The sequence below is a fragment of the Solanum stenotomum genome, chromosome 6 (genome assembly GCF_019186545.1).
Source record: "Solanum stenotomum isolate F172 chromosome 6, ASM1918654v1, whole genome shotgun sequence".
NCBI classification, from domain to species: domain Eukaryota; kingdom Viridiplantae; phylum Streptophyta; class Magnoliopsida; order Solanales; family Solanaceae; genus Solanum; species Solanum stenotomum.
The window spans coordinates 59525946-59544733 of NC_064287.1; the positions used below are offsets into that span (position 1 = coordinate 59525946).

Genomic DNA, 18788 nt, shown 5'->3' on the forward strand with positions numbered 1-18788 from the left:
ATATAATAAAATAATTAACCCATCTACACGCCCCCTCTATAAGGGTACGTGTTTTCGACCATGTTTTTAATAGTGTTTCGATGGAAATGTTCGTCGAAAATTTACATTTTTTTTTAGTAGTGTTATATGTGTAATTTAAATTTACACACATTTGAGAGTGGGTTTTGTTTATGTACATAAAAGAAGCATAGGAGACATGGAGAAAAGAAAGAAAGATACTTTTGATGGTGACATCCCACCAGCGTTTGCCTTTTCCTTTTTAAAATCAAACGTTTATATAGTTTTCGATTTAATATTCAGTATCTGCGTTAAGTCTAATTCATTTAGGTTTTGTGTATTGCATGTCCCATTTCTGGAGGGAGAGCACTACTAATAAGATTGTTTTCATTCCTAAGATTTGAACCTAAAATTTCTAGTTAAGAATGGAAGAATCTCAACTAATATCTCATATTAGTAAACGCTTATATTTATATATATATATATATATATATATATATATATATATATCTACATAAATGTGTGTGTGTGTTATATTAGAATTTAGGGTTTCTTGTTTAAATATAAGCAATATTTTAGCTTGATCTCATAAATATGCATCATGCATGGTCTACTAATGCTCTCCACTTTTTTGTGATCATGATTTCGTGTTCACGATTAATCACTAGCTAGTTATATGACTCGACTAGTTCATTTTCACATCACAAAAGGCTAAACACTTTTTATTAGAAATTTCTCAAGTGTTTAATGTGGTAATAAAGTATGTTTTACGATCACATATTATCAAAAGAAATTTCTACATACTTGACTCATAAAAGAATAGTATAATTAAGTTATATATACATCATCAGTTCAAGTTATCTTGATCTATTTTAGCAATATAATTAACCTCTTTTATTTTCAATATTATAAATACGATATTATTAAGGAGGTTTACTAATTATAAATATCTTTTAAATGACTTGACAGTACTAATAATTAACTTTTAACTCTAAAAAAAATAATTGTATGTCTCTTTCATGATTGAAACTAGACATCATAAAAGAATGTAACTGTATATATCCTTGTTCAAACCCTAATATTTACAAGCTAATTAAGTGAAGCAAAATGAAAAGAAAAATATAATTAAATAAAGTTTCTTCCTTTATATTTCTTCTCTCTTTTGTTCTTTCTTCTTTGCTTAACTTTCTTTCTTTAATTCCCACTAGTGTGATATTCTCCACTATATATCAAACTTTTACAAAAGAGAGAAATATTTGGAGCATCAACTAGTACAATATTAATGGCTTTCTCATCTATTCCTTTCTATCTAGATCCTCCCAATTGGCATCATGAGGTAAATAAGAATTTATATTTATCTATATTAGCTTCTTCATCACAAAAAAAAAAAAAAAAAATTGGGGGAAAAGATGAATGTTCCCACTTTCTTTAATTTTCCAAAAATCCTTAATTGAATATACTATTATACCATATAATAGTATTTGATTTTTCTTCTCTCTTGCAAAATTTGTAGCAAGGAAATCATCATCATCAACAACAACAACAACTCGGTGTTACTAATGGGAACTCCTCTCAACTCTCGCCAGCTGTTTTGCCACCTCCAGAAGCAGCAACATCACCAGGAGGAGGTGGTGGTCCAGCTGGCTCAATTAGGTCTGGCTCGATAACAGAACGAGCCAGGCTAGCAAAGATAACACAACCAGAGACGGCCTTAAACTGTCCACGTTGTGAGTCCACAAACACTAAGTTTTGTTACTTCAACAACTACAACCTTTCTCAACCTCGTCATTTTTGCAAGACTTGTCGGAGGTATTGGACTAGAGGTGGCGCTCTGAGGAACGTCCCCGTGGGAGGTGGATGTAGGAGGAACAACAAGAGATCAAGTAGTAAAAGAACTAGATCATCAAAATCCCCAATTAGAAGTGAAAGATCAAGAAATGTCCCAATTATTACTTCTAATAGTACTACTACTATTACTTTTCCTAGCCATTTTCCTCCTCCAAGTACACATTTGTCATTCTTGAATACCCCTTTTCATAATTTCAATCACTTCAATTCTACACAAAATGGTTTGAATTTTGGAGAAATTCAACCTCATGAGGGTGATGCAACATTTGTGGACCAATTTAGACATCAACAAATGCAACAATTTTCTTTCTTCTCCCCCTTAGAACAACCTAGTAATCTATATCCAATTTATAGTGAATTTGGGATTAGTCATCATGATTTGGAAAATGTGAAAGTGGAAGAGAATAAAAGTAGTACTAGTACACAAGGGATGAATTTACAAAGAAATAACAATTTGGGGGTAAATCAATTTTGGACAAATTATAATATTTCTAGTACTTCCACTAGCCAACTATTGTGATTTTCTTGATCCATCTTCAAGAGAAAACCCTATCAAGCTGCTTGAGTAGTTCTTATTTTCTTCGGATAATGGTGACGTGCTGGCCAACTTTTGTACACATTATGTCACATGTGTACCTACTGTCTCTCAGTACCAGATTACTTTGCCTATCAAGACTTATATGCAGCAAACTTGAGCTTTTCGTTTAACTTCTATACATGTTCCTACTTATTGGATAACTCTGCTCATCCAGGCTTATAACGAGCAAGTAGAACATTCATTTCGATTTGCTTCTACAAAATTCTCAAAGCTTTAATGGTAGGTTTCTAATTTCTAGTTCTCATTGTTTGGTTTTTTGAGTATTGTGTTTGAAAAATGTAGTATTATTGTTTTGAAAATTTAATCCATTCAAGATCTTCAAACATCATCTAACATGAAGTTGATGATTGTGATTCTAAGAGATGTAATCCAATGCACTGTACTAAATGACTTGATTATATATTGAGTTTAGATTAATTAGCTACATGATCTTACTATTATTATTATTATTATTATTATTATTATTATTATTATTATTATTATTATATATTAGTCGAGTAAAAATAATAAATTCAGTTGAACTCAAAAACTTACCTTAAATTCATGTAAATTATCTTAAAACTCTTTTGATTTAGTAGGCTAGAATAACACATATATACATAACATAAATCAACTCATTATATTAACATTACATTTTCACTTTATTATATAGTTCAAGTTGAAAATAACGAATTTAATTGTATTGGATAGAACCCCTCAAATTTAAAGAAAGTACAATATATGCAGATCTTATTTATAACTCGTAATTGCGAGATATATTTACTATTCATGTGGCACTGTCAGTGATGATTGCTTAGCCAATCAGAGCAACAGATACTTAACTAACTGTCCAAACTTTGTTCATTAAATGCTACAAATTCACCTCATACTTTTTCTCAATTCAGTGTTTAGTATTTGTATTAGTGTTTGATTAATTTGAATTCGAATTGAAATATGACTTATTTGAGAGAAACATTTCTTATATATACCAAAGCTTAAAATTAAAACCTCTAACTAAAAAAAAGCTATCTCGATCATCCACTACATCACGTCTTTTTTCAGTCTCCATTAAAAAATAATAATTTATCATTCTCTTGTTATATACTATAACTACTATTTGTAGTACTGGTTTGTTTGTTGTATATATTGAATAGAGAGATGAACAGAAGGAAAAGCCAAAAACCTCAAATTTTGCACGCAAAACAATGCTAATAGAAAAAGTTATAGCCTCATTATTGATACTTCGTACAAAATACAGAGGTATATCTATTTTTGAATCTCACGTTAGTTGAAGTTAAAAGAGTTGTCGTTTATCTCCTTCATCTATTCTAATTTATGTAATTTTATTAATTTACTAGCTTAGAATATTTAAGATTACGAATTTTGAAAAATAATGTAACTATACAAGTAATTGAGTATATACTATATTATGACATGTTTAAGACTCTCTTTTAAAAATCTTGTTTGTTTCATTCTTTAACTCCTTCGGTGTATTTTTATTTATGTAATATTCTTTTCTTTTTAGTAATATATGTGTATCCTAAAGAGAAACAAGATATTTTAAACTTCTAATGTTACATCTAACGAAATAATTTATAATTATATAGTACTGTTGTACTCGTTTTAGATTATAAGTTGTTGTTTTTTTTTAAAAAATAAACGTTTAATTTTTAAAATTTTTTTTAAAGGAAGGAATCTGAATGGAATTTGCTTTTGCAATAACCAAGACTAATAAATTTTACTAAGAATAAAGCTTCACAAAGCAACAGTCAAAAAAGCATCTTCATCCCATCATGTACTTCCTCTAGCCCCACTACTTCTCGAGATTATAGTGTTATTTTTATCCATATGTTAAGATCATAGTGGAGCAAGAAATTTGATAAAAGATGTGATAAATAAAATATACACTCATAATAGCTAATATTAAACATTTATAATTTGTACACCACATAATTAGTTTCCAACAAAGGGATTGACGACGATGACTGTGGAGTCTGAAAAGACTAAAGGGTACACATACCTTATTCCTATATCGTATGCATAGAAAAAACTGTTTTTCATAAATTCTTGAGTTAAAGAAATGATACCCTTAAATTTTTTACAAAACCAAAATATTTTCACAACAATAAACGAATTTTACAAAGTAGTTACAATAACATGACCAATAGACTATCACATTACTAATTTTACATGAACTTTACAAAGTAATTACATTCAAACGCTTTTTTTTTTCTTTTTGTAACAATTGTACCTTCACCACACATATTCATATGAAACACAAAAATAAATATATGGTAGCAAAATATCATAGAATTATGCAGCCATTTACATTCTTATCGCTTAAGACGCTATAATAGGTGTGAGGCATTGACGATGATGATAATGGTGGTGGTGCCTGAAAATATTCGAAAAGCAAAGGAGGAGCTGATGGTAGCGGTGGTGGTGTCATAGGCAAGGGTTGACAATTGAAGGGTCGCGCCCTACCCCAATTTTCTATTTGGGGAGGGCAATCATAGTCACAACAATATCCATGATGATTATGACTATGATTTATAGCCGTACAAAATGTCTGAATATTGTCATCACGTTCATTTCTTGATTCTCCTTGGAAAGTCAACTTAATTGTTTTTGTCACTTCCATGGTTTGCAATCCTGGAATTCGAGATAGTTCCTCTAGTTGACTCATAATATCTGGGTCGTTCAGTGGATTAATCACTTTATTAGATTGCGTGATAATCTGAACATTTTTCGAATTATGTCCTTCCTCGAATCCTGAGTGAACACAAGATGCTTTGTCGATTGGACTGTCTTTTATCGGAATTCCTTGTTCCCATAAGAGTTGTGCCTTTCTCCCATGTTTTTCTAACATGGTTATAATTGTTGCAGGATCAACTATGCCTGAAATTACTATAATTCCAACCTTTGCATCAATTTTCAATGAATATACACCTTGAACTTTTAGCAACATGTTTTTCAATTTTTTCTCACAATTTTTGCAATGGATTTTTAGGTTGAGAGCAAATGTGTTTGGATAAACCAATGTATATGCCATTTGAAATTGCAATGTTTTTTTTCTTTTTCTAAGAATAGAGTTGTGAAATTGTAAGTTATAATTTCCTCTAAGTTGCTTTTTGAAGTGCTTATATAGACTTACACATAAGGCTAAGTATACAATATATCCTTGTGATCCGACCTTTTTTTAAATTCCGTACATAAAGAGAGCTTGGTATATTATACTATCTTTTTTTTTAATAGATAGGCATACATAAGGCTAAGTATACAATACATCCTTGTGGTCCGACTCTTTTTTAAATTGCGTACATGGCGGAAGCTTGGTGTACCAAATTGTCTTTTTTTTAATAGATAGACTCACGTAAGGCTAAGTACAATATATTTTTGTGGTCCGACCTTTTTCTGAATTTCATATATAACGAAAGCTTAGTATATCAGACTGTTATTTTTTAATAGATAAACCAACATAAGGCAAGTAAATAAGTACGCGGTGTATTTATTGACTAATCTATCACTTTATATATATATATATATATATATATATATATATATATAAAGTCTTGGCTAAGTTAATTAATTCAACGTTTAGCAATTTCACTGCAACTTTCATAGACTATCTGACGTTATATTCATCAATATAATATTTTAGTTTTACAAGTAATATGGAAAGAGGAGTTAATCGTCTTTCAAATGAGCAAGTCTTTGGTTTTTAATTTATTTCTAGAAATCAAACTTTTGTCTAACGAGGCATACATTTTTAAGGGTGTGGGGCATAGCTTTTGACATATCATCATACAAAAATATAAACTTATAATTTCGTAAAAAGATGAATGGCTATTCAAAAAATCATTTATGTTTTGTTAAAAAATATTTTTTTCCGTACCAAACATACCTCGAAGGAAATTACAAAGATATGTTGTTGCATTTGCTACGAAGCTGCAAGGAAACAAAAGTAAAGGTTTGGTAATTGAGTTCATCTCAGTCATATTATCTCTCTTCAAATTCAACTGACTATATACTTAGTCAGGAAGATTGTTGTAAGAATGGTTAGCTTTTTTATCTATTATCACAGGTCTCGGATGCGAATCTTAATAATAATATTGTCTCGGGCTTAAAAACATATATTATACGCCTCATGTAAAAGTAAAAAGAAAAAAGAAAGAAACTTTTATTATCACCAAAAGTTGTAATGAAGTGGTAAATTTATGTGCCCTTGATTATAGATTTGGGATTCGAATCTTGAGAAAGAAGTCGTTTTTTTTTTTATAGAAAATTACTTTACCACGCCAAAAATAGAACTTTTTGACACAAATTCACATAACAAAACAATAAACCTTTATATATGTTTCTTGAAACCAAAGTAATCAAATAATTGGATATAATTGTTTCTAGATCAATATCGATATAAGTAGAATAGAAGATTCTAGATCAATATAAAAAACAAATTGCAAGGCAAGTGAATTTGAAATCAAGTTTCTAGTTTGAAAAAAGGAAAAAAAAAAAAGAGTCAAGATTTTCAACCATATGATTATACATTTTTCTTGAACATTATATTATCTAATTCAATTAACTTTCTTATGTAAGCTGCATTAAAATTGAAAGAGATCTCTTGTCAAACCTACCCTACATCATCGTTTGACTAATTTGTAACATTTTTTTTATAACTTGACTTATTCATTAATTATTACATGTTTTAAGTTAATTTAAAAGAACTTTCAATAACATAATGTGTTGTGTACATAGTAAAATCGAACCGAATAAGTGGACAAATTGAGAATCAACAAAGACCACACTAAGCCTAACACCTGGACGTGCCTAATAAGATTGCTCGTATGTTAGAAGGTTTGGGATCATGTTGCGAACATCTGAGACCATACCATAATCATGTATATCTGTGGAGCTATGAGATTGAGAACCAGATAACCATCAGTCAGGCTAAACTCAAAAGTGTAATTATTCTTGAATAATTTGGAATCCTTCCCAATAGTTGTTATGATACGTATTCGAATTCAAATAAGGATTCAATGATCCTCTAATATAATTTACTTTTTTTTTAGATTAAGAATCTCAATTAGTTAATTTCGATTTATTTCATTTATATTCATTGATAAGGAAACGGGTCCCGTGAAACTTTGAGTCTAATAATCTAATTGGATCACCCCTATTATAACCCGGCCCATAACCCCAATTATTTCCCCTTTTTCTCTTTTTCTTCTTCTTCGCGTGAGAACAAGGGCGAAGAACCCTAATTTCTCCTCAATCGACGTCGATTCACCGTTCCTCCTTTGAATTGAGAAGGTTTCAGAATATTCCAGCAACGGTAAGTATCTTATATCGATTTTTCGTTTCAATTCCGTCCGAAATCGTATTTCCTTATCTGGGTTTGTTTTTGTTTAGTGAAATTCAGCTTGATTGATGCTCAATTATGCTACATGAATGTGTAGTTTAAGTAGAATAATGGTCGATTTTTTAAAAAAGATGATGGATTTAGATGTGTGGTTTTATATTTTATTGGTTTGGTTATGTAATTCTGGTTGTTGCTACAGTTGCTGATCTGCAGGAGGCAATTCATAAACGAAGTGACAGCTTTTTCCCATCTTTCACTGTTAGTCTTGGAAAAGAGGAAAGAAAAATTCAAATTTCCTATTGATATTTTCCAATGGATTTCCCCCCGAAATCACCCCAACTTTCCCTATAAATAGTTCCCCATGCCCAAGGGATGAGGATATGTTTTTTGAGCTTAGTTCTGAGGCAATAGTCATCTTACACTTTAAAATTATATATCTAGCTTGCTGATTCTAAGTTCCATAGCTTGCCGTTCGTGGTAGGAGAAGTCGCTGTTCTCCCCTGCTCATTGTCTCCAGGTCACTGCCCGTATAAAGGTAATATTCCCCATTCTTGAGATAATGCATTAGGTTTAGTTTGATTATGCTTATGAGATGCATGTGCCATTTTAGACATTATTCTTTGTAATCCTTGAAATAATCTCTCTGTTATTTGTCATGATATTTAACTTCAAGAACGAGAAACTGCCAACAATGTCTTTATATTTGCTAATAACCATCTGTTATAGTCTAGGAATCTGACTCGTTTGTAAGCTTCCGCTGTTTAGCCATGCCTCTCCTTGTTTTATCTTGTTGTCACCCCTTCATTTTCTTCTTAAATATCATTTACCTGTTCATATAGTTTGCGGGGAATGTCTAATTTTGGTCTCTTAGTCAGCTTTCGGGAAGTTGTAATAGCATGAAACACCAAAATATGTCGTAAAGGAATCAAGTAATCCTATTGTGACACCTTACTGGTTGTACCTTTTGAATATCTTAAAAGAGTATCATTAATTTATAGTATATCTATTTACTCTTGAATTTTTAACTTGCCTGATTCATGTGATAAGCAGTTTTGCTTTATGTACAAACCATCCTTGTCACTTGAAAGTTTAGGTGTAAATTAAAGCTTCTCGACAACTTTTCGGTAGTCGTCTCTTTACAAATTTTCATATGAGTTATTTGGTTTTAATTAGCTCCCACCTTGAACATCATCGGATTGTGTGATTGTTTACTTATAGAATATGGTTAGTTTCTTTTTTTCAGATTATGTGCTTAAGAGCATTATTTGGAAACATGGAATCATGAGATGTTTAGCTTAACTTGTGTTGGCTCTTGCAACATTGCCTCTAATTTAGCTTTAAAATGTTCGTCTCCTCATCTTTGTGGCTAACTTAGCTTGAATAGCATTCTCCGTCTCTTAAGCTGCATTATAGCCATGTTGTTGAACTGACGCCCTAAAAAAATAAATAAATAAAACGTGTCTACTCCTTTTCCCATCCTCTTACTAAAGTTGCTAATATATTTTTTTACTCATGTTTAGAGGTTGTGTAAATTTTATCACAAGTTCCTAGTGTTATCTTGTTCTGTTGTTCATGTTCTTCAGTTAAATACTCCCTCAAGTCCCAATCTGCTTGTTTTAGTGCAGCTCCAAGCTTGTTCCATTAATAGTTAACCTTAGAAAAACTCTATATATATAAAAAAAAAAAACAAATATATACTATTCTACCGACATAGCAATATTTATTGGAATTTCGGCTCAAGATGTGCCTTTGTGTAGCTCTTGGTTTCTACATACGCCTTTAGTTTGATATTTTTTTAAACCCATAGATTGCTTAAGTTCCCTTTTTTGCGTTTCTTTAACGTGTCGATCTTCCGCTATGCTCATCTTGGTTCAACTTTCATACTTAGTAATAACAGGTTAATCATTGTTATCTACAAGTTCAATCGAAATTCTCTACATTTGTTTACTTTCTGCATTTAACGTAAATATTTCTTGTTTAAATTCAGAAACTTGTTTGATCTAAAGCCTCGATATTATGCCTGTTATCTGTTGTCAAGCTCTAATTTCACTGCTTTAGTTTTCTGCTGACTTGTAACTACTGGTTGCCTTTCCTAAAATCTGCTCATTCTCTTCTTTTGTGTGATGTCTTGGCCTTCTGTTAATTGTTTATATTCTCTAGTCTACTCCTTAGTAATGCTAGCTTCTTTAAGAACTGATGTTGAGTTGTGGTGATTTTTTCAGACATTGTTAAGAAGTCCATCGATTTGAACTTCCCAAATTCAAATGGGGAAAAATGATTTCTTGACCCCTAAGGCAATTGCCAACCGAATAAAAGCAAAGGGCTTGCAGAAACTGCGATGGTACTGCCAAATGTGCCAAAAACAATGTCGAGATGAAAATGGATTCAAGTGCCACTGCATGAGTGAGTCTCATCAACGTCAAATGGAAATCTTTGGTCAGAACTCTAATCGCATTGTTGGTGGCTACTCCGAGGAATTTGAGAGCTTATTCCTTGAGCATATGAAGCGTAGTCACCGCTTTAGTCGTGTTGCTGCAACTGTTGTGTACAATGAGTATATAGCTGATCGCCACCATGTCCATATGAATTCTACTGAATGGGCAACATTAACTGAGTTTGTGAAGTACTTGGGAAAAACAGGAAAGTGTAAAGTTGAGGAGACGCCGAAAGGTTGGTTTATTACCTATATTGATCGAGACTCCGAGACTCTCTTCAAAGAAAGAATGAAAAACAAGAGAATTAGGGCCGACCTAGCAGATGAAGAGAAGCAGGAAAGGGAGATAAAGAAGCAAAGAGAGCGTGCCGAGCAGTTGATGGGTGCGGGAAATATGGATGGTGTGGAAAATATGGATGGTTCTGTGGAGTTGCATCCGATGCTCAGGGAGAAATTGGAGACTGAGCAGAAGATCAAGTTAACATTAGGCTCGACATCAAAATCTGTTGTGAAAGAGAGAGCAGGAAGCTCAAAATCCGTGTTTGATGAGATAGATAATGAGAAGAGAGAAAAAGGCAAGGACAGTGGTAAGAATGGTAAACGTGAAAGTTGCCCAGTGTTGGATGAGATAATGAGAGAGGAAGAGGAACAAAAGGAGCGGAGTAATAGGAAAGATTACTGGTTATGTGTGGGGATAGTTGTGAAGGTAATGAGCAAGGCTTTGGCTGAAAAGGGTTACTATAAGCAAAAGGGTATTGTTCGCAAGGTTATTGATAAGTATGTTGGGGAGATTGAGATGATTGAAACTAAGCATGTTCTAAGGGTTGATCAGGAAGAGCTTGAGACTGTCATTCCCCAAATTGGTGGTCTTGTGAGGATCGTTAATGGTGCATATCGTGCATCAAATGCCAGACTGTTAGCAGTTGATACAAAGAACTTTAGTGCTAGAGTACAAATTGAGAAGGGAATATATGACGGGAAGGTTCTCAAGGCTATTGATTACGAAGATATATCAAAAATTGCTGAATAAACAGGGATAAAAAGGATGCTTAAGGAACTAGTATTGTTCAAGAACTTCTTCTTGTAATGCTGGATTCTTCATAATTGTTGGTTGTCTCTAGTTTTTCGTTACTTCTTGATGTTTTCGTTTTGGTAAAGTTATCAAGTGTTGTGATGTTACCATGCTCTTATGTTGTTGATCTTTGTATTTTTGGGAACAATAATGATGTAAGTTTAGTAGAAGCTGTTCATTATTTCTTCAATATTCACTGGAATTATCAAGTGAATGTACTTTCTCAGTAGATGTTTGGTTTATTGAGTTTCAATGGTAAATCTGTAGTTTGTTTATATTGGAATCAAAAGTTCAATCAAGTGAGTTTGGAGATGGTGGTGTATATTGCATCTTTACCCCTATTTTGTAAATATACTAAGATTGTTTTCGATAGTCCTTTCATTTCAATGTTAATAAGCTTGAGATTGCCTATGCATAATCCAATATAATGTAATACAAAGTCTTACTCCTACTTCATTGTAATATAGAGAGTCTATTTTCAGTATACTTTCATTTTGAGATGCTTATGTCAAAATTAAAAGTTCAACCAAAGACAACAACAACAAAAATACACAAACACTTTACCTTTACTTCGCAAAGATAACTACACCAACAACATATCCAGTGAAATTCGGGATCTAAGTAGGGTAGAGTATATGTAGACCTTAACACTACTTTGTGGATCCAATCTGAGGAGGAGGGTAAAGTATACGATGACCTAACCACTATTTCGGATCTAAGCAGGGTAGAGTATATGTAGACCTTAACACTAGAGTATACGATGACCTAACCACTACTTCGGATCTAAGCAGGGTAGAGTATATGTAGACCTTAACACTACTTCGTGGATCCAATCTGAGGAGGAGGGTGGAGTATACGACGACCTAACCACTACCTCGTGGAGGTAGAGATACTATTTCCAAAAGACTCTCGACTCAAGTACATGTTTCTGAAAGACACTCGACATATATAGAGTTGCTAAAAATTAAAATAAAATAATCTCGTATTTTATCCCGAGACCGTCAAGACATGGACTTGTAGGATATTTTCCGGGTCATGGGCCTAGTGATGTGGACCCTCATCCCAATAGGCAATAAACAGTAGTACGGCTGATTCATAATTTGAACATTGATTTTGAAGGAGGTGGTGGTTCATCCAACATAAAATTGGTTCGTTCAGCTACTTTCTACCCAACTACTATACCGCCATTAATTGCTTACTTATACTGCTACTACTACTTATCTAGACCCATCAAAGATCTCTCATTCTTCATCATTTCTCAGAAAATTGTTGTTTTTTCTTAGATCCCAAAGTTTGGGGAGCAAAAATGAAGGTTTTGGTGGTTACACGTAGCGGCAAAGAACTCATCAAGGGTGGACTTGAACTCAATGATTCTGTATGTTTACTCATCTGGGTTTGTTTTTGTTTAGTGAAATTTAGCTTAATTTTGATACATGAATAATGTTTTATTTGTTTGGTGTGTAATTCTGCTTGTTGTTGTCACTGATTCTGTATGTTTTTCCATATTTCCTCATCTGGGTTTGTTTTTGTTTAGTGAAATTCAGCTTGACTGATGCTCAATTATGCTAGATGAATGTGTATTTTAAGCAGAATAATGGTCAATTTGTTAAAAAAAGATGATGGATTTAGATGTGTGGTTTTATATTATGTAATTCTGGTTGTTGTTGTCGTTTCAGGCTACAGTTGCTGATCTGCAGGAGGCAATTCATAAACGAAGTGAGTGGCTACTGTATTTTTTTTCTATTGTTATGTAATATTGCCTGTGTTATTCTGAATCAGAGATTTGAAAGATTAAACCTTTTGAAGGATATTCAGTTGACTGTGTTATTGTGTAGGAAAATGGTAGCTTAGTTGTATTTTCGTTTTAATAACCGTGTATCCAATGGCATACTAGGATTTTTACACAGGGGTGTCAAAAATATGAAAAAGCAAACTTACGAAGAAATCAAGGAGATTCAACACAATATATATATTAGAAAATATAAGATTACTTATCTACACAGTGTAATTTTTTCAGCAACCTTGGATACATGTAGCTCCGCCACTTTGTGTAGGTGGATTATTTTAGTCTGCTTTATCTCACTAGCACAGACATGGGTTACAATTCCCACCAAGGCATAGACATATGGGTAAAAATCACCTAGCGTTTTTTGCCTTTGATGTGGTAAATCATAGCTTATTTTTGCTAGTTCATACTTCATGCATCTTTCAAACAAAATAGAAGATCCATCGCTTGGAAAGTTCCCTGATAGTTATTTCGCTCTGATGTTCCAAATTTTTTGCTTTGCAAGAGGAAAATATCTATCATATCTTCCTTGAGGGACTTGACTAAATGAAAAGGCAGAGTAATTTGAGGAGGAAGGTGTAATAGCTTTTACCATGCATTGTGCTTACATTGATTTGTGCATGACCAGGAACTTTTAGTGCTCTACTGATTGAGCATGTCAGGGATTAATTAATTTATGGTTTCAGTTTTTAAGTTGTGGTTCTGCTCTATTAATGATTTTTACGATTTGATTTCTTCATCAGAAATAAGAAAAAATTATCTTTGTGTGCATGTGTCTTTGTTTTGTGTACATATATAGAGTGGTTTTGGAGATATAAAGCAAGTTGATAAGGTGTCCATGTTTTTATGTTAATTGTTTATTTTCATCGTGCTTTCTTTATACATTATAATGACAATTTGAAAATATAGTCATCAATTTAACTGGGATTTATAAAATGATTTTTCATTGTACAAGTATCTTCGTCAATTTTTGAACTAATTGATACTGATATCAATTCTGTATTGAAAAGTTCAACCTAAATGTGGTTCAACTTAAAATGGCATGATTGCGGTACATTTCATGATCTCCTTTAAGTTTTATGTTGTCAAGTTTTAGAACCTAATATGTGCAATAAAAGAGTAAAGGGGAGAAGCACCGTTTGACTTCATTTTAACAATTTATACTTGTTCAATTACATTGTATTGATTAGTGATAATTGATCTGATAACTATTGTAGAGCATCTAAACAATTTTCGCATAAACTCAACCGAAAGAAGAAATTCTTAGAATTAGTCCATATAGGAGGATCATAAGTTGTGTAAGAAGTGAGGATGCTGTTCTAAGCTGATTCACCTCAAAGTAGTTGGTACTCGTTACTTGATACATGTGACCTGTGGTTAAAGAGTTTGTATTAATCTAGCATCTGCAAAGGCTTGTATCAAACTGGATATTTTTATCTGCTAAATTTTTCTCAATCATGTTATGGTGCATTTCTTGCTTTAAAATGATTGTATACGGTTTCACTTTTTTAATGAATGATGAATTACGTACATGCAAGGTTTGTTTTAGCTCCATGTCAACATGTCATTCCCAGTTGTGCAGCTTACAATCAAGCATTTTCTTTATTGAATCTTTTTATCATTTCTATGTCTGTGCTTTGACATTGTTATGGGATTGTTATGACATGTAATATTCAAAACATTACTGATTACTATCTAGCACTTCATGCGGTATGAAATTGAACGCATAGTGGCAAGGATTAATCCATTGGATAAATTGCGGACTGCTATTTGTCTTTTGTTGATGCCAGTTTCTTATTTCTAGAAGTTGCATTATTATGAGTTTGACTTTATTAAAATATTGTTTACTTCTGATCTCAACAGCCAGAAAATTCTATCCTTCTAGACAACGACTCACTTTGCCTGTTCAACCTGGTTCAAAAGAGAGGCCAACTGTTCTTCACTACCAGAAGAGCCTAAGTGAGTATACTAAGGGGAGCACAGGTGAATTAACTGTAGTTTTCAAGGATCTGGGTCCACAAGTCAAGTATAGTACACTTTTCTTCTTTGAGTATCTGGGTCCTCTGCTACTCTATCCTATCTTTTACTACTTCCCAGTCTACAAGTATTTTGGCTACAAAGAAGAGCGTGTTATCCACCCTGTTCAGACTTATGCCTTGTATTACTGGTGTTTCCACTACTTCAAACGGATCATGGAGACCTTCTTTGTGCACCGCTTCAGCCACGCCACTTCTCCAATTGCCAATGTTTTTCGGAACTGTGCCTATTATTGGTCTTTTGGAGCTTTCATTGCTTACTTCGTGAATCATCCTCTTTATACTCCTGTTAGTGATCTCCAGATGAAGATTGGATTTGGATTTGGGATAGTTTGTCAAGTGGCAAACTTGTATTGCCATTTATTGTTGAGAAATCTTCGAAGTCCCAGTGGTAATGGAGGTTACCAAATACCCCGTGGCTTCTTGTTCAATATTGTCACCTGTGCAAATTACACAACAGAGATCTACCAGTGGTTGGGCTTCAACGTTGCTACTCAGACTGTTGCAGGCTATATCTTCATGATTGTTGCTGCTAGCATTATGACTAACTGGGCTCTTGGAAAGCATCGCCGTTTGAAGAAGGTAAACTATGGTTTGTTTGACCACATTCTTGTTATTTTTAAAAAGGAACAAAGAAGGTTTTTACTAGTATAACCACAGTTTAAATTCCTTAGGATTTACACGCATCCTATGATTAAATCTTCATTGAGGGTTCTTACCAACCTTCTTTCATCAGTAGACTTCAAAATTGGATGCGTGTGATTCTATTTCGAACAGATATTATCTATTCTATTCTAGCAGCTTCTTTCTGCTGATGCACTGCACTTCACAGGGAAAAAAGGGTGACCTAAGGATAGAAAATACAAACTTATTCTTCCCAAAACATATGAATTTGTCATCTAGAGAGAACTTAGATATATGAAACTCTTATTCTATTTCGAAAGCTCTCTACAATTTGCTTATTGTCACAGTAGACAGTTCAGAGCTCAGACTTAACACGGTCCATTTTATAGAGAATCTAACCATATGCATGAGTACAACAGATAGGATGGCTACTGTAAATAAGTTTTCTTTTGCTCTTTTAAGTCAACTTATAAGATACTTTGCTGAACGGTGATGCTTCTAGACAAAACAGTTTAACTCCTAACTAGCAATGTATGTGCTATAAGCAAATATTCGTTTGTGCTTATCGGGATGCTTCTATCTTATTGTATCATTACTTCTGGTTCTTAACTTTGGTACCTTTTCTTCGCAGCTCTTTGATGGAAAGGAAGGAAGACCAAAGTATCCTCGACGATGGGTGATATTGCCTCCTTTCCTGTAGACCATTTCCTCGACAATGTGAGAAATCCCGAGAGTTATTTATTTAGTTGATCATTTTCTGTGAACCTGCAACTTTTGAAGGTTTATGTTTCTCACTATAGGAAGCAATACTCAGATTTTTCTTTTGTATTACTGTTCCATGTCTTACCTCTTATTATACCAGATGGTCTGACTTCCATGATATTTGTAGTTCTCACTTCTTTGTGATGGCTTCAAGAACCATCTTTTTTTATATCTATTGTTTATGAGTTATGAAAGTGATCTTATAATATATACCAGTCTGCAAGAAACTCACATGCATCATACAGGCAGAACCACAGAGGCAGATGTAGCCTATCTACAGTAGGTTCAACTGAACTCAGTATTGTCGACACAGAACATAAATGTGTGAAGAAATCCCCAATTTTTCATGAAGTATTTAGTTTTGCACCCATAATCTCAAAAGCATAAGAGTATCGTCTTGAAAATTTATAGGTTGAATCCATCAAGTTTAAATCGATGTAGCAGTGCCATTTCTCTTTGTTGTCCTATTGTAAAGATCCATCAAATAATGGATCTAGATGGTAAAACAAAGGATGACAAGTATATGATGTTCAGGTCTTGATGGACAGAATTATCCGCTACTTGTGTTGGTGGGATGAATAGAGTCATCTGGTACTTGTGTTGGTTGAAGGTTAGCAGGTATTATGTGGAATTAGTTGAGTTGCACGTAAGTTGGTCCAGACACCACGATTATATATAAATCCAGTACTGAAAGAAAATGAGCATATAAAGGTTCAACTTGTTTGATATTGAACTCCAGCCCAAAAGTGTTGGAGAAGACAACTGTATTATGAGAAAAAAGTATTTGAGTCTCTAAGTTGGATTGACATGTGCTAAAGTGTGCAATTGCTGTATTAAAATGCTTTAATCATAAGAAGAGAAAAAAAAAAGGCAAACATCTTTTTAAGACAATCACACATGGTTTTTGCATCTTTAGAAGTCTTTACAAAAAGCTGGAATGACTATGGAATATGACCCCCACACTATACTTTTCTTTTACTAATTTATAGAAGGATGGTGTTAGGTAGCCATATGGCCTCAAATAGGAGGGGCCTTAGCTATAGATCCTCCTTGTTTGTAGAAATATCCGAGACTCGAACCAGCTTGTGTATACTTGGACTATTTTAAAACTGAGAATTTAAACCTTGATCGGAACATGACTTCATCAACAACTAAATCATAGGTTTGGGTTGACCTCCTTGCAAATTTGTGTGCATTCAACGGTGTGACTTAATAGTTAATGGAGCAGGTTGTGAATCATGAGCTCTCAAGTTCAAATTTTGGTGAAGGACTTAGGTGATTTCAGTACTTGTACTGATTAAATGTAGTAGATATCCGATGAAATTAGTTAAGATGTTCAAAAGTTGATTGGAAACCAATGCTATATAAAAATAAATCTGGTCTAGCAAATTTGTGTGCATTCAACGTTGTGACTTAATAGTTAATGAAGCATGTTGTGAATCATGAGCTCTCAACTTTAAATTTCGGTGAAGGACTTAAGTGATTTCAGTACCTATACTTATAAGAAGTAGATGAAATTAGTTAAAATGTTCGAAAGCCGACCAGACACAATGTTATATAAAAATAATTTGATCCATAATCTTGGTGCTGGCCCCCACTCTCTCTTTGTTAACTAACTTTCCAACTAATGAATCTATGACTTGTGTACTTAATAAAATGAAATCAGATTTTGTAGACACTAAAAAGATTTTCAAGATTCAATATCCATTTATGATATTAAATTGAGATTTGATATGATTAGTGTTATCCCAAACATGAACAATGATAGACAGATCAAAGATTTACGCAGATTTCATGCATTTGCCTCAATAGAATTCGAAGCTACGAAGACACTAATACGATCGTTTAACTATCAACTCTTGATTATCTTTGACATTTGAAGGCTAATTTTGTTAATCACGTAAGGTACATTGAGGGAATATAATATATGTATAAATTATTTTGTTAACTAAGTACAATAATAATAATATATTTTGTATAATCTCTTAACTGAGGTCCGAAAGAAAAATATGTACACAACCTTATTCTTACCTAATGATTGTAGATAAACTATTTTCGATTGATCCTGTCTCGAGTAAAATGTAATTAAAATTAAAAAAAAAACAACTTTTTTTCTTTCTAAAAAGCAAAAAAAGAGAGAAAAAGCGAAATAAGTGGGGCCAGTAGGGACCACTTAATGAAACAAAATGATAACCCCTCACGATGTATCATTAACATCCGTTTGATCAATTCTGTTATTCAATCCAACGGTTGATATTTATTCTCCATTTTCAATATAACCCTTCCAGTTTTT

The 18788-nt window shown here is 33.1% G+C and overlaps 3 protein-coding genes across 4 annotated transcripts; all 3 read left to right on the forward strand.

Moving 5' to 3' along the window:
• Positions 1-1177: 1177 nt before the first annotated feature.
• On the forward strand, positions 1178-2771 carry LOC125867930 (dof zinc finger protein DOF3.6). Its single transcript, XM_049548518.1, has 2 exons — positions 1178-1333; positions 1511-2771. The coding sequence occupies exons 1-2, from the start codon at positions 1280-1282 to the stop codon at positions 2363-2365; spliced, it is 909 nt and encodes a 302-aa protein (XP_049404475.1). The 5' UTR covers positions 1178-1279; the 3' UTR covers positions 2366-2771.
• A 5139-nt stretch (positions 2772-7910) lies between these two features.
• Positions 7911-16695, forward strand: LOC125867929 (very-long-chain enoyl-CoA reductase). 2 transcript variants are annotated; one of them, XM_049548516.1, is made up of 5 exons: positions 12415-12435; positions 12571-12662; positions 12964-13003; positions 14937-15691; positions 16365-16695. In XM_049548516.1, the coding sequence occupies exons 2-5, from the start codon at positions 12594-12596 to the stop codon at positions 16431-16433; spliced, it is 933 nt and encodes a 310-aa protein (XP_049404473.1). In that variant the 5' UTR covers positions 12415-12435; positions 12571-12593; the 3' UTR covers positions 16434-16695. The 2 variants fall into 2 exon arrangements, with proteins under 2 accessions (XP_049404474.1, XP_049404473.1); XM_049548517.1 differs by lacking the exons at positions 12415-12435; positions 12571-12662; positions 12964-13003 and adding an exon at positions 7911-8013.
• On the forward strand, positions 9972-11598 carry LOC125867924 (KIN17-like protein). The gene has a single exon (XM_049548511.1). The coding sequence runs from the start codon at positions 10046-10048 to the stop codon at positions 11243-11245; it is 1200 nt and encodes a 399-aa protein (XP_049404468.1). The 5' UTR covers positions 9972-10045; the 3' UTR covers positions 11246-11598.
• Positions 16696-18788: the final 2093 nt, after the last annotated feature.

Coding starts and splice junctions, on each gene's coding strand:
- LOC125867929 (XM_049548516.1), top strand. CDS start 12,594: ATGAAGGTTTTGGTGGTTACACGTAGCGGCAAAGAACTCATCAAGGGT. Junction 13,004..14,936: donor GGAGGCAATTCATAAACGAA/GTGAGTGGCTAC, acceptor TGATCTCAACAG/CCAGAAAATTCTATCCTTCT. Junction 15,692..16,364: donor AGCATCGCCGTTTGAAGAAG/GTAAACTATGGT, acceptor TTTTCTTCGCAG/CTCTTTGATGGAAAGGAAGG.
- LOC125867924 (XM_049548511.1), top strand. CDS start 10,046: ATGGGGAAAAATGATTTCTTGACCCCTAAGGCAATTGCCAACCGAATA.
- LOC125867930 (XM_049548518.1), top strand. CDS start 1,280: ATGGCTTTCTCATCTATTCCTTTCTATCTAGATCCTCCCAATTGGCAT. Junction 1,334..1,510: donor CTCCCAATTGGCATCATGAG/GTAAATAAGAAT, acceptor CAAAATTTGTAG/CAAGGAAATCATCATCATCA.